We start from the raw sequence: 25,964 nt of genomic DNA on the forward strand, positions 1-25,964 counted from the left end.
TAGAGTGAAACCCTACCTTGAAAAACAAAACAACAACAAAAAATTAATTAATTTAAAGAATCCATTTCTGGTGCAATTCAACATGTATTACTTAATGTATTAAATTCAACATGTCAACTATATACAGTATGCTAAAAGGCTTAGGGAACAAGAAGGCAACTAAAATGGGCTTACTCTCAAGGAGGTTAAGAAAAACACTTAACTCTGAATTTGCAGAATTGGTACAAGTACTGAGGAACAGAGGGTACTCAAAGGTGGCCTGAGACCTGGAGAGTGAGTGAAAGACAGGAGGATGAGGAACACATGCTGAGGCCATGGGGTGGGTACAGCAAGAGTGGAGAGATGGCATGAGATGAACCAGGATAGGAAAGTGGGTTGCAAATGGGCCATGGAACATGAGATTAGGGAGCACACTGGTTAACCTTCCCTTGAAGAGACAGGACCTGACTGCACAATGGCTCACCTCTGCCACCCAATGGAGACAGGAGGAGGAAGGAGGCTTGCAGGTAGGGAGGTCACATCCTTCAGCCAACTTATTACAAGTAGGTTTAAGGTCATCTCCTTTCTGCCAAGATGATAAACCAAAAACATGACAGACTTCTAACTGAAGTAATTTTATCATACCATTCCACTCCGTTTGAAATAAGATGAAACCAGAGCTTCCACTTTAATTATAGAAAATTAAAAGCATGCAGTGGTCCTGTCCTGGTGTCAGCCAAGGAGTATCCAGGTACATGTGACAAGGATTCAGGGCAACAGGTGGGGCAGGCTCAAAGGCCACTATTACAGCTGATAAACTGGTAATGAGGCCCAGCCCTATCACATACAATATAACCTATTAAGTTCAGACCCTAAAAATGTTTAAATGCTATTAACATAACTATAGGGCAATGAGCAACTGAGAAAAAAAATCAACAAAATCAATGAAAAGGCAGCTGGTCCTTGAGCAAGCTAGTCCCTGTGACCACGTGCCTAGAGAGCTGCTGAGGGGAAGACCTCCCAATCAGGCCACAGTATGCAACTGACTGATTACATTCCCATACAGGTTAAGGCTGATGGATGCCATTTACCTACTCCTTCCAAAGCTACCCATGAATCTGTTCTAATTTTTTGGGCCCTGGGCTTTTCCTAAAACTTTCCTAGGAATGAAATTTGGGATTTGAAGATGTGACTTTCCTAATGTGTGAATAGGTCTTCTTTGTGGCAGGCTAGAACTGATTCCTGATAAAGGACTAAATACAAATGTCCAGAGAGATAGCTCAGGAGGGGAGAGCTGGACTTTGGACACTTACTTAATCTAGGCCTCATCCAAGCCTTCCCTAGTTAGGAAGGCTCTTCCCTGGCCTGGATATAACCATTGCCCACCACTCTACTTAGGGTTTACAGTGAGATCCAGGCCTGGTGATTTATATGGAACCAGTTAAAACTGGGGCCTGAAGCCGGGCATGGTGGCACACGCCTTTAATCCAAGCACTCTGGAGGCAGAGGTTGGAAGTTGGAGTTCAAGGCTACCCTGAGACTACAGAGTGAATTCCAGGTCAGCCTGAGCAAGAGTGAGAAACCTACCTTGAAAAATCAAAAACAAACGAACAAAAAAAACCTGGGGCCTGAGCTGGGGAAATGACTCAAGAGGTTAAAAGCACTTGTTTGAAAACCTGTAGGGCCCAAGTCTGACTCCCAAACACAAATGGAACGGAGACACAAAGAAGCACATGCATCTGTAAACTCAATGCACCAACAGCAATGGGAGGCAAAGCAGCTAGACTGGTGCACTTGAACCAAAGTGGCAAAAATAAAACAAGGGGGACCCTGTCTCAAGCAAGGTAAAGGAAAAGGACAAATGCCCTGAGGCTGCAATACCAGTGCTCCAGGAGCAGAAGGATTACAAGTTTGAGGTCAGCCTGGAGTACACAAGGACAAAACCCTGTCAAAAACCAACCAAAAAAAAAAAAACAAACTGAAGGAGAGGTCACAGTCATGTGTGTTCCACTACAGTCCTGCTTACTGGATTTTTTGTTGTTTGTTTTCAATACGATGTAGGTGAAAGGGTACTTCTGAACCATCTACTTCTACTGTCAGTAAGTCCCCAATGAAGGCCTTGGCAGCTGGCTCAGTGATTAAAGGTACTTGCTCTGCAAGCCTGTTAACAAGTTTGAATTCCCAGAACCCTCATAAAGCCACTGCAAAGTGGCAAAGGACTCTGTAAGCCCAACATCTCAACAGCAGGGGGAAGCTCACAGGGCCAGTGAACTTGGCCTTCCTAGGGGCAAGGGGCAAAACAAGAGACTCCTGTTCTCAAGGTGGAAGGAGAGGACCAAAACTTGAGGTTGTCCTCTGACTTCTATGTGCTATGGTGTGAAAACACACACACCATTTTTAAAGACACCAAATAAATGCATGTTCCATTTTATCATTGCTTGTTTTTAAAGTACAATATAGGTGGAAGGATATTTCTAAATTTCTACTGTCTTCTCTGTTGGGGTATGTAAATTAAACACTAGTGAACACCCAAGGTTAGCTAAAACACCACACCAGTACCTCTGTAATATGCTCAGTTTGGAGTAGTTTGTTATGCCAATGCTATTGAGAATCAAGATTCTCCCAGTTTTAAATATCATAGTCAACATATCCCATGACCACTCTTGTAAGCAGCCTCGTGACATTCCTCAGGAAAGGGTAACACTTATCCCTGCCCAGATCTGCACATGACACAATCACAACTCATGAGGGAAGCCAAACCACAGTGGTCACCTGGGTAGTTTCTGGCTGGGAACCAACTACACAAGTACCACCCAATACCATCCTCCACAGGAGTGACTGGGCCTTCTGATGACTGGACCTTCTGAGGAGAAGCCTCAGTCTGGCTTGGGCAAAGCAGCTGCTCCAAAATTTTAGGCAGAATGTTGAAGTCTACAAGTCACTATCTTCTCCTCACAACTCAAGCAAAGACACAAATCACTAGGAGTCCCAAAGGCCCAAACCCTCTCTGGATAGCTTCTTAGTTGGGGAAGGAAGCCAGTGTAGGGAACCTCAAGACCAACAGGCTGTTTTGGCAGAGATGACTTCAGTCTTCTAAAGCACTGGAAATGAGCCCTTTGGAAGCCCCTCCTCACTCTAGCCCTTGGTGGAGAATCTAAGCTGCCTCTTGGATTTACAAAGCACCTGCTGAACAGTTGAGCCTGCTTGAGGCACCTCCTCCTTGTCTGAGCACGGAAATGTGCCTCAACACACATTTCCTGTCAGAGGCTCATGGTTTCTCTCCTCACCCAGCTAGTGTGATGAGGCAGGGCTGCTTTTCTTTGCACACACACTGCTAGTGTACAGGTACTGCTCAGTGCAGGCTCCTAACACACACAGCTGTCACTAGCTGCCAACTGCCCTATCAGACAGGTGAAAGTGCTGCTTTTTTTTTTTTTTTTTTTGGCTTTTCGAGGTAGGGTCTCACTCTAGTTCAGCCTGACCTGGAATTCACTATGTAGTCTCAGGGTGGCCTTGAACTCATGGTGATCCTCCCACCTCTGCCTCCCAAGTGCTGGGATTAATTTAATCAATTAAAAACAAACAAAAAATGTGTGTGCCATTCACTATGCCCAGCCTGCTGTATCATTTCTGTTCCTTTCAAACATGTTATTTTTCTAACTCAAATACAAATGCAAATCCTTTAAAATACTGTATTGAGGTTTGGGCTAGTATAGTTGGCTCAACACAAAAAGACACAAGCCAGATGTACAAAGGGATGCATGTACCTGGAGTTCATCTGTAGTAGCTAGAAGCCCTGGCACACCCATTCTCATTCTCTGCTTACAAATAAATTCATTAAAAAAATCAACTACACAGGGAATTACCATGGGATTTTTTAAAAAAATTTTTAAAAAATCAACTACAAATAAACATAAATACTGAAAAAGGAGCTTGGGAAATGCTGGAATTTGGCTCAGTGGTAGAGTGCTTGTCTAGCAAGCACAAGGTCCTGGGTTCGATCTCTAGCACTAACCCTCCACAGAAAGACTGTCCTAAGTTCAAGGCTAACCTGGGCTACACAGTGAGTTCCAGGACAGCTTAAGCTAGAGTGAGATCCTATCAAGGGAAGGAGAGAAATGGGATGATTTTAGGATGTAGCTCTAGTGGTAGAGGACGTGCCTCGTATGCATGAGGCCATGGGTTTGACCCCCAGCACATTAAAAAAAAAAAAAAAAAAAGCATGAAAGTCAAGCATGGAAGTGCAGGCCTACAGTCTTAGTTACTTAGCTACTGCAAGTAGGAGGAGATTTTGAGTCCAGGAGTTCATGGACAGCCTGGGCTACATAGGCAAGCCTCCTCAAAATAAGATTGGGGGGCTAGGAGGCTGGGGAGGTAGCTCAGTAGATCAAAGCCTTGTCAGCAAGCATTAGTACCTGAGCTCTCAAACCCTTAGACTTCACATGAAATCCAGAAGCTATGATGGGCTTCTGTGATCCCAGCACACCTATGATGGGATGGGAGGCAGAGACAAGAAATTTTCCTGAAACTTTGTGGACCAGGTAGCCTGGCAAATAGAGTGAACAATCACAGGCCTTGTCTCAAACAAGGCAGAAGGCAAGAGCTGGCACCGGAAAGTTGTCCTCTGACTTCCACTAGCACCCATACACTCGCATGCAGATATCCAAAATAAATGACTAAAGGAGAAAGTACCCTAGATTGGATTTTAGAACCATGCACATAACAGAGCATGAATGCACATACTATAAAGCTTAAAATCAAATATAAAATGGGGGCTGGGGAGATGGCCTAGCCGTTAAGGCACCTGCCTGCAAACCCTAAGGAGCCAAGTTCAATTCCCCAGAACCGAAGTAAGCCACATGCACATGCATCTGGAGTTCATTTGGAGTGGTTAGAAGCCCTGGCATGTCTATTCACTCTCCCTTAAATAAATAAATAAATTAAAAAAAAATAAAAGTTTTACTAATGTAAAGTGGCAACTTTAAGATAACTGTAATTTTTTTATTGTTTTCGAGATAGGGTCTCACTGTAGCCCAGGCTGACCTGGAACTCACTTTGTAGTACCAAGCTGACCTCGAACTCAAGAGTGATCCTCCTGCCTTTGCCTCCCTAGTGCTGGGATTAAATGGGTGCAACTACCATGCTTGGCTAATTGCAAAATTTTTAATACAAACAGAAGATGTAATTCTACTGGAGGATACCAAAATAAACAGACTGATAAATGATAGATGAGGAGGTCCTAAGTCCTAGGGGGAAACCACTACTGTGGTGTTTGCTACATGGATAAATTATGCCCACCAAACTGGCCTCTAAAATAGTTGTTATGTCCATATATTAACACTACTATCACTTTCAGCTAGAGAAGCTTCTCTTTTCAGATAGTGGTGACCACTTGGGAGACTCAAAACTCATTAAAGTGCTAAGAAGAGATGGTAGTTTTCAGCACTAACTGAAATATCTCTACCAAGAACTCAGGAACCATTGAGGAAGAAGTGGCCATTAAAAAAAAGAAGAAAAAAGATAAGCCAGGCATGGTGGCGCATGCCTTTAATCATGCCATCAATCCCAACACTGAGGAGGCAGAGCTAGGAGGATTCCCATGAGTTCATCAAGGCCACCCTGAGACTACATAGTGAATTACAAGTCAGCCTGAGCTAGTGACCCTACCTCTCAAAAAAAAAGCAAAACAAAAAATATATATGGTGGTTAAGGTGTTTGCCTGCAAAGCCTAATGACCCAGGTGCAACTCCCCAGTACCCACATAAAGCCAGAGAGGCACAAAGTAGCGCATGTATCTGAAGTTTGTTTGCAGAGACTAGAGGCCCTGGCATGCCTATTTTCTCACTTCCATTGCAAATAAATAGAATACATTATTTAAGAAAAAAATGTAGGGCTAGAGGGATGGCTTAGCAGTTAAGGCATGTGCCTGCAAAGCCAAAGGAATCAGGTTTGACTCCCCAGGACCCATGTTAGCCAGATGCCCAAAGGGACACACATGTCTGGAGTTCGTCTGTAGTGGTTGGAGGGCCTGGTGCACCCATTCTTTCTCCCTTCCTGCCTCCCTCCCTCTTTGTCAAATAAATAAATAAATAAATAAAAATAAAATGTTATATCCAGGGCTGGAGAGATGGCTTAGCGGTTAAGTGCTTGCCTGTGAAGCCTAAGGACCCCGGTTCGAGGTTCGGTTCCCCAGGTCCCACGTTAGCCAGATGCACAAGGGGGCGCACGCGTCTGGAGTTCGTTTGCAGAGGCTGGAAGCCCTGGCGCGCCCATTCTCTCTCTCTACCTCTACCTGTCTTTCTCTCTGTGTCTGTCGCTCTCAAATAAATAAATAAATAATTAAAAAAAAAAATGTTATATCCAAAGGAAGGGGAAGAGAGTTTTTCAATACCGTCTTCCAGACACAAAATCGCCGTGGTACCATAACCTCACAGTGGCTAATGCTACCTACACAAGACCTGTATAATAGGAGAGGGGAGAAAATAACATCAAAATAGAACAGTGACTAGTTGGAAAGAAAAAAATTCAGGGGCAAACTGAATAGAGACAGAGCTGGAGAGATGGCTTAGTGGTTAAGGTGCTTGCCTGCAAGGCCAAAGGAACTCAGTTCAATTCCCCAGGACCCACATAAACCAGATGTATATGTATAAGGTGGCACATGCATCTGGAGCTCGTTTGCAGTGGCTGGAAGCCCTGGCGCACACATTCTCTCTCTCTTTACCTCTTTCCCTCTCTCAAATAAATAAATAAAAATTTTTAAAAAGCTAAAAAAAAAAGGGTGGAGACAAAGGAGGGAAGTAGGAGGGGATTATGATCATGGTATATTGTGTGTGTATATATATGGAGGTTGTCAATAGAAAGTTTTAAAACTCAAAATGAAAGACCATTTTTGTACAGTAATTACATGAGGTTACTTTAAAACAGTATCACATAAAAAGTGTTCTCTCAGGAGAGTCAAGATGCAGGAACACCTGCTTTCCAGACTTTCTTGTTTTCTTTAGAGGCTTCATCCTGAAACAGGCTGTGCACAGGAGCACCCTGGAGAGCCACACTCATGCTTCTTCATGCACTTCAGAGCCGCACTTGTGCTTCCTCACATCCTTGCAGCGTTACACACGATGCCCCATGAGCCCGTATCGTATCGTTGAGCCTGGTGTTTATTGCTGGACACAAACAAGAAGGCTGTGGTTCCTGTTGAGGCCACAATGGGCCTGATGCACACGATGCACTGGTTAGTCAGGCTCTGGCTGCTTGCCTGCCCACCGATTCTTCAGGATGCATATACTTACCTGGGCAGCCAGTGAGCAGCAGAGTAGCACACTCAACGTGGGGACTGCCTGTGAGCCTTACCTTATGTACACTTTTGGGATTCTCCAACCAAGCACAGTACATCTCCTCCACATAGTTTGAACTAGTCCCACTCAGAAAGGGCTCAGCAGCCACAGGTGCAGAATAGCAACGAATTTGTTGAAACGTCCTAATTGCTGCTGGTTTGTTTTGTGAAAATGTCTTAACAGTCTGTGAAGCCGTCACTGGCCTCAACTTAGCAGCACAAGTCCTTAAATGAAACATTTTTTTTTTTTGTCCTGAGGTCTTTAACAACCTGTAGAAAAAAAAGCAAAAAATAAAATTTTAAAAAGTATTATAGGAGGGGTCCAGGGTGATGGCTCAGTGGATAAAGCACTTTCCACTCAAGCCCAAGTATCCAAGTTAGAGCCTCTCCAGAACCCTTGTAAAAAGCTGGAAGCAGTAACAGGCTTCTGTAATCCCTGTGGACTAACAGTAAGATTAGAGATGTAGACAGAATTTTGGGGAGGCTCTAGGCTAAAGCAGAAAAGAACAGCAGAGTGAGATCGACAGAGAGAAATCCTGCCTCAAATGAGGTGGACAGGCAGGGATACGCATCTGTATCAAGAAGCTCCCTCATACGTCCATTCCTCCCTTCCTCTCTCCCTCCATCTCTCTCTCTGGCCATTAAAAAGAAGAAGAAAAAAGATAAGCCAGGCATGGTGGCGCATGCCTTTAATCATGCCATCAATCCCAACACTGAGGAGGCAGAGCTAGGAGGATTGCCATGAGTTCATCAAAGCCACCCTGAGACTACATAGTGAATTAAGTGCTTTTAAAAATATTTATTTGCAAGCAGAGAGATACAGTTAGAGACACAGAGTGTGTGTGGGTGTGCCAGGGACTCTAGCCACTTTGTGCATCTGGCTTTACATGGGTACTGGGGAATTGAACCCAAATCATTAGGCTTTGCAGGCAAGTGCCATAACTGCTGAACCATCTCTCCAGCCCCCACACATATATTTTTTTTGGGTTTTTTGAGGTAGGGTCTCACTCTGGCCCAGGCTGACCTGGAATTCATTATGGAGCCAATTCCAGGTCAGCCTGAGCCAGAGTGAGACCCTACCTTGAAAAATCAAAAAGAAAAAAAAAAAAAGCTGCTCAAGATTTATTGTTGTATTGCCACACAAATATGTTTTGCACATGTGTGCTGCACATTCATGTATGTATTTGCATATGTATGAGCACGTGTGTGCAGGTGAAAACATGTACACATGCATGTGGAGGACAGAGGCTGAAATTGAGTATTTTCCTCGATCACTCTCCAATTTATTTACTGAAAGGAAGTTTCTCACTTGAACCCAGAGCTCTCAGATTTGGAGAGTCTGGCTAGCCAGCTTGTCCAAGGATTTATCTGGCCTCCACCTCCTGAGTGTGGGATTTCAGGCAAACTGCTACCCCACCATGCCCTGCACTGGTGCTGTGCATTGTGCCAAGGATTAAACTTAGGGTTTCTTGCATTCTAGACAAGCCCTGGGTGCTGGGGATCTGAACTCCTGTCTTCACACTTACGTAGCAAACTCTTTATACACTAAGCCATCTCCTCAGCCCCCTGCCAGACAACAACTTCTACATTAACCTTCATGGCAACATCATTCAAAACAACAGAAACAGGGCTGGAGAGTTGTCTTAGCGGTTAAGGTGTTTGCCTGTGCAGCCTAGGGACTCATGTTTGAGTCTCTAGGTCCTGCATAAGCCAAAAGCACAAAGTGATGCAAGGGCACAAGGTCACACATGCACACAAAGAGGCACATGCATCTGGAGTTCAACAGCAGTGGCTGATGCTCTAGTGTACCAATTCTCTCTGCCCCCTACCTCACTCTCTTGCATTAAATAAAATAAAGGCCAGTCTGTTGTGCTTGCCTCAAAAAAAAAAAAAAAAAAAAAAAAAGAAGGAAGGAAGGAAGGAAGGGAAAAGAAAAAAGAAGATAAACAGCTGGACATGGTGGTACACACCTTTAATCTCAGCACTAGGGAGGCAGTGGTAGGAGCACTGCTGTGAGTTTAAGGCCACCGTGAGATTACATAGTGAACTCCTGGTCAGCCTGGGCTAGAGTAAGACCCTACCTCAACGCCCCCCCCAAAAGAAACAACTCAAATGTATTGATGGATTGACAAATATATAATTAAAATGTGATATAGTTGGGGCTGGAGAGATGGCTTAGCAGTTAAGCACCTGCCTGTGCAGCCTAAGGACACTGGTTCAAGACTCCATTTCCCAGGTCCCACGTAAGCCAGATGCACAAGGTGGCACATGGATCTGTGGTGCATGTATCTGGAGTTTGTTTGCAGTGGCAGGAGGCCCTGGTGCACCCATTCTCTCTCTCTCTCAAATAAAGATTTTTTTTAAGTGTGATATAATCATATAATGTAATACTATTATGCAATAAAAGTAGAGGGATTCACCAGGAGGCCTCAACCCTCAGAAGTGTACTGGAAGTTAAGGTTTGCTGGACTGGGTGAAACATTTTCACTGGTGAGTTGCTCATGATCCAATAAACACCACCCTTACCATGCTCACAAGCAGCCCTACTTAAACTCAATGGCTCACAAAAGAAACCAAACAAAAAAAAACCATACCAAGGTAGAAGGGGAACTAGCTGAGGAGTTCAGTGGAAGGACAAAGAAGATATGGCAAGTGAGTATGATCGTAACACATTTGTACATGTATAAAATTGTCAAAAAAATTAATATTAAAAAATTAGGGGCCAAGCCTGGTGGCACACATCTTTAATCCCAGCACTCAGGAGGCAAAGGTAGGAGGATCACCATGAGTTCAAAGCCACCCTGAAACAACATAGTGAATTCCAGGTCAGCCTGAGCTAGAGTGTAAACCTACCTCCAAAAAAAAAAAGGGGGGGGGGCTGGAGGAATGGCTTAGTGGTTAAGGCATTTGCCTGCAAAACCAAAGGACCCAGGTTTGATTCCCCAGGACCCATGTAAACCAGATGCACAAGGGGTGCATGTGTCTGGAGTTCATTTGCAGTGGCTGGAGGCCTTGGAGTGCCCATTCTCTCCCTCTCCCTCTTTCTCTGTCAAATAAATAAATAAAAATAATTTTAAAAAGTAGGGACTGAGACACAAAGTGATGCAAGTGTGAAAGTTGTACATGCGCACAAGGGGCACACACATCTGGAGTTCAACTGCAATGACTGGAGATCCTGGCATGCCAATTCTCCCTCCCTCTCCCTCTCGCATTAAAAAGGGGGGGAGGGTGTGGTGGCACTCCCAGCACTCGGGAGGCAGAGGTAGGAAGATCACCATGAGTTCGAGGGCATCCTGAGAATACAGAGTTAATTCCAAGTCAGCCTAGGCTAGAGTGAGACCCTAAGTCGAAAAATAAAAAAAATTAAAATTGAAAGGGGGGGGGCAGTCTATTGGGCTTGCCTCAAAAGAAAGAAAAAGGAAAAAAAGCTTGGCTAAAGAGATGGCTTGGTAGTTAAGGCATTTGCCTGCGAAGCCTGAGGACCCAGGTTGGATTCCCCAGAACCCACGTTAAGTCAGATGCACATGGTGGTGCATGTGTCCGGAGTTCATTTGCAGTGGCTAGTGGCCTTGTGCCCATTTGCTCTCTCTCTCTCTCTCTCTCACACACACACACATACACACACACACACACACACACACACACACTCCCCCCCACCCTGAGGTAGAGTTTCACTCTAGCTCAGGCTGACCTGGAATTCACTATGTAGTCTCAGGGAGGCCTCGAACTCATGGCGATCCTCCCACCTCTGCCTCCCAAGTGCTGGGATTAAAGGCGTGCGACACTACGCCAAGTTTTATGTATATATTTTTTTAAATGAATGAAGGCCAGGCGTGGTGGAACACACCACTAGTTCCACCATAAGGGAGGCAGAGTTAGGAGAGTCACCCTAACTTCAAGGACAGTTTGGGACTACAGAGTGAATTCCAGGTCAGTCTGGGCTAGAGCGAGACCCTACCTCAAAAATCAAAAGCAAAAAACAATGCTTGCCAGGAAGCATGAAGTCCTGAGAGGGACCAAGATCACCTAAATTCAACCCCCTAGCACCTTGTAAACAGCTTAACCAGCTGGGCATGGCCACATCCACTAGTAACCCCAGTCTTATGTGAGCAAAGACTGGAGAATCTCGCTACGGCTCACTGGTCAGCTCTAGGTTCAGTGAGAAAGGTTGTCTCAGAGAAACACACAGATGAGTAATAAAGGAGGACACCAGATGTTCACCTCTGGCTGCCACATGTGTGCAGGTATGGCATGCATCTGCACACAATATATATGCACACCCCATACATACCACACACACAAAATGAACAAAGTGCTATGTTTGGTGGTGTGCACTACTGAGCTTAGCACTTGGGAGGTAGCACACGGGAAAACGGGTTCAAGGCCAATTTTGGCTACACAGTAAGACCTTGTTTCAAAATCATGTATAAATTTATGGCTGCACACATGCACATTCATATTTTTATTTATTTATTTGACAGAGAAACAGAAAGAGAGAGAATGAGAGGGCCAGGGCCTCCAGCCACTGCAGATGAACTCCAGATGCCTCCGACCCCCTGTGCATCTGGCTAACGTGGGTCCTAGAGAGTAGAAGCTGGGTCCTTTGGCTTTGTAGGCAAATGCCTTAACTGCTAAACCATCCCTCCAGCCCAAACATTCATATTTTTATCTATACATACATACATACTCAGTGTAGGCCAAGTATTTTGGGTATATTTATATGAAACAACCCTAACAGGAAAACCCATAGGGACAGATAGTGGATTAGTGGTTGCCTAACAATGGGGGCAAACAGATGCTGGTAGCATGAGGGTCTCTGCAGGGGCAAGGACAGGGAAAGATGAAAGTATTCTAAAACCAGATTGTGCTGATGGTTGCATAATCATCTAAGGTACTAAAAAGTATCCAAGCCAGGGGTGGTGGCGCACGCCTTTAATCCCAGCCCTCGGGAGGCAGAGGTAGGAGGATCGATGTGAGTTCGAAGCCACCCTGAGACTCCATAGTGAATTCCAGGTCAGCTTGGGCTAGAGTGAGACCCTACCTCGAAAAACCAAAAATAAATAAATAAATAAAAGTATTCAAGTGTACAATTTAAATGGGTATATGGTATGTGACATCTCAATGTAGCTGTTTTTACATAAAACTATGGCTAAGAAAAAATTAAGTGAATTATCAAAGTATACAAAATGACAGCTATAGTCCATCTATTTCAAGATGCAGTAAACACACTTTCTTGAAAGAAACCTGCACAACTGGAAAAAAAAAAGCCTCAAGATGCAGTGGCCTAGGCTCAAGAGTGCTTGCCGATCATGGGCAAGGAGCTGGGGCACCATGAAGGAAAAAAGAAAGGAGAGAACCAAAGGAAAACTGTTTCTAAAGGTTAAGCATCCAGCCCTCAGGAAGTGATATAATTACTATTAATGTTCTGAAAACGCTTGAGATCTGGCACAATCTCCAATACCTAAGTAAGTCCTCAGCACAGAATGGGAGAAATAAACTGTCTACTCCTTACTTCCTATTTCCCATCTTCCGTTTTGGACAGGAGGGAGCAGATCTGAACACAGGAAGAGTTAGCATAGGTGTGGTGCAGCTATTTCTTCTGCCTTCATCTCTGCACCTTTTACAGAGCTCTCAATAGTGCCACACTGGGACAGAGTGCTAGAGGCACTCCGAGGGGGAACAGGGAAGGATGCACCATTTTAAGTGGAAAACAAGCTGCAATTCTGGTAATGATGACTTTGCACTTTGGATCTGGATTTGTTATACCTTTCTATATATACATAGTAAAACACCATCTGCTTAATAAAGACATTTAAAATCAGCAGTGGGGGCTGGAGGGATGGCTTAGCGGTTAAGGCATTTGCCTGCAAAGTCAAAGGACCCAGGTTTGATTTCCCAGAACCCACATTAGCCAGATGCACAAGGGGGAGCACACATCTGGAGTTTGCAGTGGCTAGAAGCCCTGGCACACCCATTCTCTCTCCCTCCCTAAATATTATGGGCGTGGTGGTACACACCTTTAATCCCAGCACTCAGGAGGCAGAGGGAGAATTGCCATAAGTTCAAGGCCACCCTGAGACTACATAGCGAATTCCAGGTCAGCCTGGGCTAGAGGTGAGACCCTACCTTGGGGGGAAAAAAAAAGACAATGTCTAGGATGGGTATGGTGACACACTTTTATTTATTTATTTTGGTTTTTCAAGGTAGGGTTTCACTCTAATCCAGGCTGACCTGGGATTCACTATGTAGTCTCATGGTGGCCTCGAACTTATGGTGATCCTCCTACCTCTGCCTCCCAAGTGCTGGGATTAAAGGCATCCGCCACCATGCCCAGCTAGTTTTGGTGACACACATCTTTAACCCAGCACTACGGAAGCAGAGGTAGGATACCTGAGTTTGAGGCCAGCCTTGTACTACAGTGTTAGTTCCAGGTCAACCTGGGCTGCATTGAGACCCTCAAAAAAAAGAAAAACTTCAGCAAACAGCATTACAGTATTCTCAGCAAGTGAAGTGACTGACACCTGTATGTTGGCAGGCAACCATTTTAAAGAACAATTTGAAAATATTTTATCTTTTGTTTCAGGCTCTCTCATTATAACTCCAGAACACAATACTTGCTACATACCTATGGCTATAACTTCATGCCTGCAATTATTTTAGCATTGATAAGAACATATATACACAGAGTGCAGGTATCAATGTTCCCTTACTTGCTGGGAATCTTCCAGAATTAACGTCTTTGCTATAAGACATCTTATTTAAGCATAAGCTGAAGGATAGGAACACAGTGAAAATTACTGTCAAAATTATCATAGCCAAAAGGCTGAGAACAAAAAAAAGTTTACTTTTTAATGGAAAAGGTATCAGTGTGACAACAACTTGCTGTCATTTTTACAAACATGACCTGACATGTTTGATTTCTGAGCACAACAGTGGAAAGAGTATTTACTCCTGTCTCTCTCTTATCTCTCTTAATGTTTTTTAAATATTTTACTTACTTATTGGGGGGAGGGGCAGATGGAGAGAAAGAGAATGGGTGCACCAGGGCCTTTAGCCACTGCAAACAAACTCCAGACACATGTGCCCCTTGTGCATCTGGCTTACGCAGGTCCTGGGGAATTGAACCAGAGTCCTTAGGCTTCATAGGCAAAACCCCTTAACCACTAAGCCATTTCACCAGCCCCATAATGTATTTTTGTAATTATAACACCAACAAGAAAGCACTTTGCAAACTCAGAAAATTCAAAGAATTTTTACTTACAGGGAGGGGAGAGAAGCAAAATAATGCTATCTCTGAGAATTCAAGGTTCCAAAGTAACTCAACATTAGCTGACTTGGTATGGCACTAACTCTAACTTCCAAAACATTAGAAGGCTGTCTCCATTACAGCTGCCTACTTAGCTTACCCAACTATAGGCTTTCATGTAGGATCAACTCCAAGGTCAAGGTGTTCAAGATCAAGTTTTTGTAACTGTCAGGAGACCAACTGTACTGCTCTTTCCCTAGATATGGCAGTGTAGCAAAGGTGACAGGGGTCTGAATAGGTTGATTTGAGAAGACAGAAGTACATTTTAAACTAGGCGTGGTGGCTCACATATTTAGTCCCAAAACTCTGGATGCTGAGGTAGGTGGGACTGCTGCAAACTCAAGGTCATCTTGTTTTTTGTTTTGTTTTTTGAGGTAGGGTCTCGCTGTAAACCCAGGCTGACCTGGAATTCACTATGTAGTCTCAGAGTGGCCTTGAACTCTTGGTGATCCTCCTACCTCTCCCTTCTGAGTGCTGGGATTAAAGGCATGGGCCACCACACCCAGCTCAAGGTCATCTTGGGATATAAAATGAGTTTCAAGTCAGTCAGCTACATACATAGTTAAGACCCTATCTCAAAAGACCAAAACTCCCCCTCCCTGATCCCCGCCAAAAAAAAAAGTGCTAGAAGAATTGCCAGGTGTGGTAGCTTATGTCTTTAATTCCAGCACTCAGAAGGCTGAAGGAGTTGGATCACCACCAGTTTTGAGGCCATCCTGGGATACAGACTGAGCAGGTCATCCTGGGTATAGTAAGATCCTGTCTCAAAGGAGGGGGAGGGGAGCTGGAGAGATGGCTTAATGGTTAAGGTGCTTGCCTGTAAAGCCTAACGACCTACATTCATTTCCCCAGTGCCCATGTAAAGCCAGATGCACTAAGCGGCACATGAATCTGGAGTTTGTTTGCAGTGGCTGGAGGCCTAGGCATGCCCATTTTGTCTCTGCTCTTTTCTATCTCTCTCTGTTTGCTAATAAATAAGTTTAAAAAACTGGGGCTGCTGGGCTGGAGAGATGGCTTAGCGGTTAAGCGCTTGCCTGTGAAGCCTAAGGACCCCGGTTCAAGGCTCGGTTCCCCAGGTCCCACGTTAGCCAGATGCACAAGGGGGCGCACGCATCTGGAGTTCGTTTGCAGAGGCTGGAAGCCCTGGCGCGCCCATTCTCTCTCTCTTCCTCTATCTGTCTTTCTCTCTGTCTGTCCTCTCAAAAAAAAAAAAAAAAAAAAAAAAAAACTGGGGCTGGAGAAATGGCTTAGCAGTTAAGGCACTTGCCTGTGAAGCCTAAAGACCCAGGTTCAATTCCCCAGTATCCATGTAAGCCAGAAGCACAAGGTGGCGCCTGTGTCTGGAGTTTGTTTGCAGTGGCTTGAGGATGCCCACTCTCTCTTTACCTGCCTCTTTCTCTCTCAAATAAATTAATAAATAAAATATTTTAAATAAAATAAAAATATTTAAAAGATACAAAAATTCATACAAATTTTACAAGAATACAAGTTATGAAATCTTCATGGAAAGCAATACAACTTGTCAACACTTTATTAAAGCATATAAAGCATATGCTTCCTGCTAAACACAGCCCCCAACCAAAGTCCAAAATTAAACAGAAGAAAGTAGACTGGCTTGGGGATCTCAGAACCTGAGAAGAGGACACAAAACTCCTAATTTTCTTGTTCCATTCTGTGCCCCAAACTAGGTACTAGAGAAGTCTGCAACCCAGAAATGCCAGCAGGTATATACACAAACAGCCACAGAACCTGTTCTCTTCAGCCAAAGGAGCAAGCAGGAATGAGGGAAAACTTAAAACAACTGCTCTACTGAAGTTAAGCCCCACCCTCACCCACTCCAACCCCACCTCTGCTTCCACGTTATCAGCTGAAAGCCAACCCCACCCAGTAGTAGTGAGACAACACCCCTCCTTCGAATGTAGGAGGGGAAGTCTCACAACCATAGCAGTAACAAGGAGCGCGTCCAGGCAACCCTAGTTAGCAGCAAGCAAGCACCTCTGCATCTAGCAATGCGAAAGCTCCACATGCTTAGAAATTTAAGATCAAGATTCACAGCTTAAGAGTTGGGTGTGGTGGGGCATGACACGCACTCAGTAGGCAGAGGTAAGAGGATAACCATGAGTTCGAGGCCACCCTGAGACTACATAGTGAAATACAGGTCAGCCTGAGCTAGAGTGAGACCCTACCTCAAAAAACAAATGATTCATAGGTTAAGGGCTGAGAATGTAACTTGGTGGAGGCCCTGCCTTAGCATGCTTAAAGCCCCCTCCAGCACAAAGCACAATGAATGCAATAGCCAGTAGTATTAGAAGATCAAGGTCATCCTTAGCTAGGGAATTCAAGCCCAGAGTGGGATACTTGAGACCCTATCTCAAAAAAAAAAAAAAAAAAAAAAAAAAAAAAAAAAAAGCCCATGGGGGGGAGTGTAGGGAGTAGTGGCGCATGCCTTTCATCCCAGCATTCAGTAGGCAGAGGAAGGAGGATCATTGTGAGTTCAAGGACACCCTGAGACTAAATAATGAATTCCAGGCCAGCCTGGACTAGAGCGAGACCCTACCTCAAAAGAAACAAAACAAGAAAAAAGGCCTATGGCAAGGAAAGCCATAGGTCCTAGTGGGGAAACCACTGCTATAGTTTTGGTAAATAAACATAATGTGCCTATCAAATTGCCCTCTAAATAACTGTTTATGCCCACAGATTAGAGCTGCTTGTTGGCCAGAGAAGCTTCTTTTTGCAAGGGCAGCAATAACTGCAGAGACTCATTAACAGGTATAAGTGCTGAGAATAACTAACTGTTGAAAGCTCAGCCCTACATGAGACATCTTTATTACCCCTCCTGAGCTCAGGGAAGAAGAGGACAAAGAATTTAACAGCCTAACAGCCAGAGGAAGAAGGGGTAGCTTTATGGGACCTGACCAGTAGATGACGTGGCTGATGCACTCTTGAACTCACAGCAGCCGTGAATGCCTGCATAAGATGTGCCCAAGATTGAGCCTGGAAGAGGGAGGGGCTCATGTGGCCCCACCATTCCCTGACTGAAGATCTCTATGCAGTGGATGGTTGATGGGGGTAGGAGGACCACTTCCTTCAGGGGTATAGCCACTGGTAAGGTGCTCAGGCTCCTGTAAATAAACCTTTATATATCATGTGCCTGTAAACAGCCCTAACCAAACTTACTGGGTCACCAAAAAATAAATAAATAAATAAATTGCCAGGCATGGTAATCCCAACACTCAGCAGGTAGAGGTAGGAGGATCGCCATGAATTTAAGGTCATCCTGAGACTACATAGTGAATTCCAGGTCAGCATGAGCTAGAGTGAAACCCTACCTCAAAAAATCCAATATATATTGTACACACACACACACCTGCAAAATAGTCTGTTAAGATAAAACCATAAGCTACAGGGTAGGAGAAAATATCTGCAAAGCATTTACCAAAAAAAAAAAAAAAAAAAAAAAAAAAGGATTCATCTCAGGAATATATAAGGAACTCCCAAAACTCAACAGTTAAAACCAAACAATTACACAATGGGCAAAAACAAAACAAAACATAGCTGAATCTGGTGGTCCAGCTACTACAGAGGCTAAAGCACAAGGATCAAAAGTTCAAGGACTGCCTGGGACATAGTGAGTTCAAGGACAGCTGGCAACTTTGAGATCCTGTCTCAAAAAGTAAAAAGAGGGCTGGAGAGCTGGCTCAGCAGTTAAGGCACTTGCCTATGAAGCTTGAGGACCCATGTTCAACTCTCCAGATCCCACATAAGCCAGATGCACAGGGGATGCAAGCACACAAGGTCACGCATGCACACAAGATGGCACACACATCTGAAGTTGATTGTAGTGGCTGGAATCCTTGGCATGCCAATTCTCTCCCTCTTTCATTAAAAAAAAAAAAAAAAAAAGTAAAGACTGGGGAGATGGCTCAGTAGGTAAAAGTGATGGGTTGGAAAGCCTACCAGCCCAAGTTTAATTTCCCCAGTGACCATGTACAACCAGATGCACAAGGTGACATATAACTCTAGAGTTCATTTGCAGCAGTTGCAGCAGCAAGAGGCCCTGACTCTCTTCTCCCTCCCCTCTCTCTGCTTGTAAATAAGTACTTTTTTAAAAAAAGCAGAGTCAGATGTGATGGCACACACCTTTAATCCCAGCACTCAGGAGGCAGAGGTAGGAGGATAACTGTGAGTTCAAGGCCACCATTGAATAGTGAATGCCAGGTCAGTCTGGACTACAGTGAAACCCTATCTCAAAAACCAACCAAATAAATAAATAGTACAAAGAGGGCTGGAGAGATGCTTTAGTAGTTAAGGCACTTGCCTAAGAATCCAGGTTTGATTCCCCAGTACCTACGTAAGCCAGACGTACAAGGTAGCACATGCACCTGGAGTTCATTTACAGTGGCTGGAGGCCCTGGTGTTGCCTGTGTTCTCTCTATTTGCCTCTCTCAAATAAATTAAATACTTATTTTTAAAAAGAAGTAAAGCTGGATGTGGTGGCATATGCCTTTAATCCCAGTACTCAGGGGGAGGCACAGGTAAGGAGGATCTCCATGAGTTCAAAGCCTCCCTGAGACTACATTCCAGGTCAGCCTGGTCTAGAGTGAGACTCTGTATCGGGGAGAAAAAAAGAGAGAGGACTGGGAATATACAGCTCAATAGTAGAGCGCTTGCCCCACATGTGCAAGGCCATAAATTCAATCCCCACCCTCCCAACAAAATGATATAGACAGACATTTCAACCAAAAAGATAAACAAATAGTGAACAATCAAACCAAGGGATGTTTACTATCATTAGCCATAGGGAATACCAAGGAAAGCCACAATGAGACAGATCACACATATGTTAGAATGTCTAAAACAAACTGTAGCAGCATTACTAACTGCTGGCAAGATTGTGAAGAAACTGGGACTAGGTCACACATACATTGCTGGTACAAATATAAAATAGCACAGTTTAGCTGTTTAAACACTAATCAAGCCCCATAACCTACTAAGTGCCCTCCTTAGAGAAATATCAACTAATGCTCACATAAAAACCTGCACATAAATGCTTATACTAGTCTCATTTGTAATAAAAATGTAAACAGCTCAGATGTCCTTCAACGGATGAATAGTTAAACCAACTGCAGTACGCCCACATAATGGAAGCAACAAGCTACTGCTACCACAAGCAGCCTAGATGAACCTCAAGGGAACTACACTGAGTAGAAAATGTCAAATGATTTCTTTTATTTGGCATTCTTGTTATACAAAATTAGGGGAAGGGTGAACTGGATATCAAGATTCAAAGGGCTGACAGGAGGAGGAAAGTAGGTGTACAAATGTAACAAGAGGGATCCTGTAGTATTGTGAATGCTCTGGATCTTGACCGTCATTAACGGCAGTGGGGAAAGGTGCACAAGACCTCTGAATTATTTGTTAGGACTTCCTATCCTAATAAATTTGTGTATGCAAGTTCTTGAAAATTTTCAACATTCAAATTTCTCAGTAATTTGTACAATTATCTCAAAAAAATGGCACTGTATGTAACATGGTACAAAGGAGCTGCTTGTAAATGCTTCAATTTTCCACAGAAACATAATAAACATGTTAAAATTTTAGCATTTAATAAACCGTGCATCCAAAATTCATCTATGGATACCTATTTCTGAGATTCAGGTTAGTCTTTCAGGCAAACACCTTAAAAGCTGAGCCATTTCTGCAGCCCTTGGTTAGTCTTTTAAAGTAACTGAATTGTAGTAATGGTTACATAACAATGTACTAGAAACTACTGAAGTGGATGAATTCTATATGTATATTTTTTGTTTGTTTTTCGAGGTACGGTCTCATTTTCCAACTCACAGTGATCCTCCTACCTCAGCCTCTCAAGTGCTGAGACTAAAGGGGCATGGGCCCCCATGCCTGACTAGATGGATGAATTCTCTCACCAATAAATTCTTTCAAGAAAGGTGTTGGGCTGGAGAGATGGCTCAGTGAGTAAAGGCACTTTTTTTTTTTTTTTGCAAAGCCAGGTTCTGTGCCACAGTACCCATGTAAAGCCAGATGCACAAAAATGGCACATGTATCTGGAATTTATTTGCAGTGGCAAGAGGCTCTGGCATGTCCATACTTTATCTCTCTCTCTGCTTGCAAATAAATAATAAATAAATAAATCTTAGAGCAGTTATTTTAGGAGTGGGGAATGGGCATGGTGGCGCATGCCTTTAATCCCAGCACTTGGGAGGCAGAGGTAGGACTGCTATGAGTTGAAGGCCAGCAGTGTTATACAGAGTGAGTTCCAGGTCAACCTGGGCTGAAGTGAGACCCTACCTCAAAAAAAGCAAAGCAAGGGCTGGAGAGGTGGCTTAGCAGTTAAGCGCTTGCCTGTGAAGCTTAAGGACCCCGGTTCGAGGCTCGGTTCCCCAGGTCCCACGTTAGCCAGATGCACAAGGGGGCGCACGCGTCTGGAGTTCGTTTGCAGAGGCTGGAAGCCCTGGCGCGCCCATTCTCTCTCTCTCCCTCTATCTGTCTTTCTCTCTGTGTCTGTCGCTCTCAAATAAATAAATAAATAAAAATTAAAAAAAAAAAAGCAAAGCAAAACAAAAATAAATAAACCTCTCAAACAAATGAGGACAATTGGGTATTTCTCCAATTTCCCAAGATTCAACTCTAAGCTAATTTACAACGCTACAATTGTGTTAAATATTTTCCTGACAGGAGGCCATCACAGCAAGAAAAGTGGTCTGATTCTTGAACCCCAGGTGCCTCTTGTCCTACCACCAGATCCTAAGAGCAATTCACCTGGAACTATCAAGAGCAGAACTCTTAAGAGTAGACATAAGGACACCCCCAAAACTGTTTTCTCTGCTCAGTGCCAGGGCAAAGAGCACAGACGCAAGTAAGGCTTTTAGGAGGTCATGAAATCAAGATCGCCCCCCCCCCAAAAGAACTTCACTTTAGTCACTCTTTTATTACCAACTTGGAGGTCAGGATGCACCTGTATTAGCTTTGCTATATGTAGATAACACATCTCAGTCATCATACCTAAATTGTTTTCTGGAACTTGGAAGACCAAGTTCAACAGTGGTTGAAACCAGTGACCCTTTACTTGGGTCTGCATAGCTGTTCCTTGGACGACCTTCTGACGTCAAAGGGCTAAAACTCCACCCTCAAATGATGCTAACGCCGCCATTTTCTGATCCTGCAGTGCTAGAGCCAGGAAGTTTCATTACGCATGCGCACAGCACCAATTACTTCGTTTTTCTCGTAGCTCTGACCACCTTTTCCCACCTAGCCGACTCCGCTCGTTTATCCTGTAAAATGCTCCTTAACCACCTTATCTTCAGGAAGTCGAGGTGAGACCCTGGCCTTCCCGTCTATGCGCTTGGCCACCAAGTGGACACTCTTGCCAACTTGTCACTTGAGTGATTTGCCCCTGCTGGGCAAAAAGAAAGGATGCTGACTTGGTAACTCGGGAAGGACACAGGGACAGATTTCCTACGAAAGGCAACAGCTCGGGTCCACGCCACGCATCTTTCGCTAAGAAAGCAGTTTCTAACGAAAACAAGCTTCAGCCCGGCCAGCCTGTTACCCCAACACCAACGGCAGGTGAGGCTACAGCCGGCACCAAGGTCAGCGCCGTGACCCCTGCCGGCGCTGCCCAAGCCAGGACGGCGGCCTGCTCTGCCCAGCGCCCTCCCGCAGGACAAAGAAACGCGCGCGGGCGGGGAGGACGCGTCCAGACGCGGGGCGGGCACGTGACGCCCGAGCGACCTTGTGGGTCACCTCCGCTGCAGAGCCCCGGCGCCCCGAGCCGCGCGGCGGCCGCAGGCCCTGACACCCGGAGCCAATGGAGCGCCGCTCCGCGCCCAGCGCGACAGCCCCGGCGCCCGCCCGCGCCCGCCGATCTCCGCCCGCCAGGCGGACCCCGGCGCGCCATTTGCTGCCGTGCCTGTCCATCAAGGCCTCGTCCCCTCCCACCACGACCGCCCTCCGTCAGCCCGGCTCGGTCCAGCTCCACGCCCGTCACTCGGGCTCTCGGAGCGCCGAGGGTCACGGGGGCCTCACTTTCCACCACAACCCCGGCACTGCCAAGCACCTCGCCTCCCAGCACGGTACCGAGCCCGCCCACAGCACCCGGTTACCTGTCTTCCCGCTCAGCTCCACCGGAATGAGGAGCCGACACCCCACTCCCGGGCACCAAACTCTCGGCCCCGCCCCAGCGTGTGGCGTCAGCACGTAGCCCGGCCCCGCAGGAGAGAGGCCCGCCCCCTCCGCCTGCGACGTGCTCGTGACGTCATAGAGTTGCGCCGCCCTCGGCGCCACGGCGGTAACTGCCCTGGGGCCGGAGGCCACGGACTTCCAGCGCATCACGTCCGCCCTGGAGCGTGGTGTCTCCCGAGACTGGAAAGAATCCGGTAAATTAAGCCGGGCGTGGTGGCGCAGGCCTTTAGTCCTAGCATTAGGTAGGCAGATGTAGGAGGACCACTGTGAGTTCAAGGCCATCCTGAGACTGCAGAGTGAATTCCAGGTCAGCCTGGGCCAGAGTGAAAACCTGCCTCTAAACAAAACAAAATTAAAAAATGAATCCGGTAAATTAGAGCGTGGTGGCACTCTCTTGTTACCGAGGCACGTGTCAGGCAGATGCACCAGGGTTACAACCCTGAAGCCAGTCTGGGCTGCATAACAAGATCTTGCCTTCATTTAAGCCATCTCTCCTGCATAAACATAAGTTCTGAATGCTTGATTACTCCCCACCCTCTACTGACTGCAATTTGGGAATTAGATCCTTACCGGAGGCAGTGTGTGGTTGGGGGCCGGCTTATGGGTGTTATAGCCAGTTCCCCCTTGTCAGTGTTTGGCTGCTTCTGCCACCTGCTGTAGCACTGGTGATATCCAACCTCTGCTCATTCCATCCTTTCCCTGCCATCATGGAGCTTGCCCTAGAGATGGTGATACAAACCCTTGCCTCCCACAAGATGCTTTTGGTGTTTTGTTTTGTGTTTTTTTTTGTTGTTGTTTTGTTTTTTTGTACCAGCAGACTGCAACAGTGCCTGAGAAATGAACCCTGAGGTGGTTTTATAACCTCCACATGCATACACAAGAAAACAAGTGGCACATGTCTGCAGTTTGTAGTGGCAAGAGATGCTAGTGTGCCCATTCTATCTCCTCACAAATCAGTACATTAAATTATTATGGTAGTGAGGTGTGACGGTGCACGCCTTTAATCACAGCACTTGGAAGGTAGAGATAGGAGGACCACTATGAGTTCAAGGCTTGCCTGGGACTACAGAACAAGTTCCAGGTCAACCTGAGCTACAGTGAGAACCCAAAAACAAAAAAGTTATGTACATAAGCCGGACGTGGTGATGCATGTCTTTAATCCCAGTACTAGGTAGGCAGACGTAAATTTGAGACCATCTACATACTCAATTCCAGGTCACCCTGGGCTTTAGTCCCTGCACTCAGGAGGCAGAGGTAGGAGGATTGCTGTAGCAGACACATTCAGGTTCACTGAGATGAACCTCCGGACCAGGCATAGTTATGGAGGAAGAGATATTTATTGAAGCTTACAGATCTAGAGGAAGTTCCATAATGGCAAAATTAACTGGCCTGCCTTCACAGGACCAAACACACGGAGAGAGAAGCACAAACCTAAAAGTCAAAGGCCACACAGCACAGCACACTTCAGGAACTCCTGCTAGGCACCCTGCATATCTTTAGATTGAAATCTCAAACCTATCACCACACCTTAAGATCTGCCCAGTGACACCACCTCCAGCCAGGTGGCTGCAAATGCAAACTACAAACTAACAAAACACTGAATATATTGGGGGCCATCTATTTAAACTACCACAATTGCCAACAGTTCAAAGCCACCCTAAGATTACATAGTGAATTCCAAGTCAGCCTGAGTTAGAGCGAGACCCTACCTTGAAAAACAAAACAAATAAATAAAAAATAAATAATATACCTTATGGGGCTGGAGAAATGACTCAGTGGTTAAAGGCACGTGTATACAATGCCTAATTGCCTGGATTTAATTCCCCAGTACACACATAAGCCACATGCACAAAGTGGCTCATGCCTTTGGAGTTGTAGAGGCAGAAGGCCCTGGCATGACCATTCTCTCTTAAATAAATAAAATGTGCCTTGCAGGCTGGAGGGATGGTTTAGCAGTTAAGGTGCTTGCCTGTGAAGTCTAAGGACGCAGGTTCGATTCTCCACATCCTACGTAAGCCAGATGCACATGGTGGCACATGCATCTGGAGTTTGTTTGCAGTGGCTTAGAGTCCCTGTTATGCCCTCTCTCCCTCTCTCTCTCTCTCTAATAAATGAATAAGTAAAAAAATCTTTTAAAAAATGTACCTTACAACTTTGCTGAATTTATTCATTCTAAAAACTTTCCTTTGGCTTTGAATTGTTGATATGAAGGCTCATATCATTGGTTGATAGAAACTGGGTAAGCTGCCTCCCTTACCCCTCTCCACAAGTATAACAGGCATCTCCCAATGTGCCCAGGTCTGTGAATTTCTAATCCTCACCATCCTTCCCATACTGGACAGTCCAAAGATTATTTCCTTTCACTTTGTGTCTTGTCATTTTCTTCCATATTGTAAAATAAATCTTGTGGCACCAAGGAACAGTTCAGGGCCGGAGAGATGGCCTAGCTGTTAAGGCACTTGCCTGCAAAATCTAAGAACCCAAGTTTAATTCCCCAGTCTCCACATGTAGAAAGCAAACAGGAAAACGCCCAGGCAAAAAGAAATCCTCCCTATTCCCAGCCATCAAAGACCAGGAGAGTGAAGAGGAAATTACACACATGTGCCAGCCTACTTACGGATTAAATGTCCAATCAGGATGTGCCCGTTCATTCAACCCAGGTGTGTGAGGGAGACACCTGATTGATTTGTGGACTCAGGAGGGGCTGGTCCTGGGAGGAGTGCTAAACTGAGGAAGAAGCAGGAAGCAATTACTGAGGAACTGCTTGTAGCCATCTTGAATTGGACTGAATTAGGTGCAGATTCTGTTCTTATCAGGGCAGACAGATTTCCAAATGGCTTCTCACATGCCTTCTTTCCCACAACTCTCATCCCTCCCCTATCTCCTCCCCACACTCCACTGCTTCCCCTTTCTACATTTCTGTGGTGGGCTACTACAAAAGGTACATGAACCACGGTTGGCTTTTGCTGGCACACAGCTTTCTGTTTTCTCTCCATTACCAAAATTTCTTTGACACACTTGTTAAAATCCCTAGTGCTGTGTGTGGTAGTCCACATATTTGATCTAAGGGTTGGAGAGGTTGGAGTGGGAGGATCACATGAGGTCAAGGCCAGTGTGGGCTACAGAATGAGTTCCAGGCCAGCT

At 45.2% G+C, this 25,964-nt stretch overlaps 1 protein-coding gene across 4 annotated transcripts in view; it reads right to left on the minus strand.

The window, feature by feature from the left end:
• Ogdh (oxoglutarate dehydrogenase) overlaps positions 1 to 22,809 on the minus strand; it is an 83,883-nt gene extending 61,074 nt beyond the window's left edge. For all 4 annotated transcript variants that reach the window (XM_045135638.1, XM_004652908.2, XM_045135639.1 and 1 more), the window contains exons 1-2: positions 22,742 to 22,809; positions 7,330 to 7,582 (exon numbers count right to left, since the gene is read on the minus strand). In XM_045135638.1, the coding sequence (XP_044991573.1) occupies positions 7,330 to 7,551 (222 nt within the window). In that variant the 5' untranslated portion in view covers positions 7,552 to 7,582; positions 22,742 to 22,809. The remainder of the gene's footprint in view (positions 1 to 7,329; positions 7,583 to 22,741) is intronic.
• Positions 22,810 to 25,964: the final 3,155 nt, after the last annotated feature.

This window comes from Jaculus jaculus, chromosome 16 (genome assembly GCF_020740685.1).
Source record: "Jaculus jaculus isolate mJacJac1 chromosome 16, mJacJac1.mat.Y.cur, whole genome shotgun sequence".
NCBI lineage: Eukaryota > Metazoa > Chordata > Mammalia > Rodentia > Dipodidae > Jaculus > Jaculus jaculus.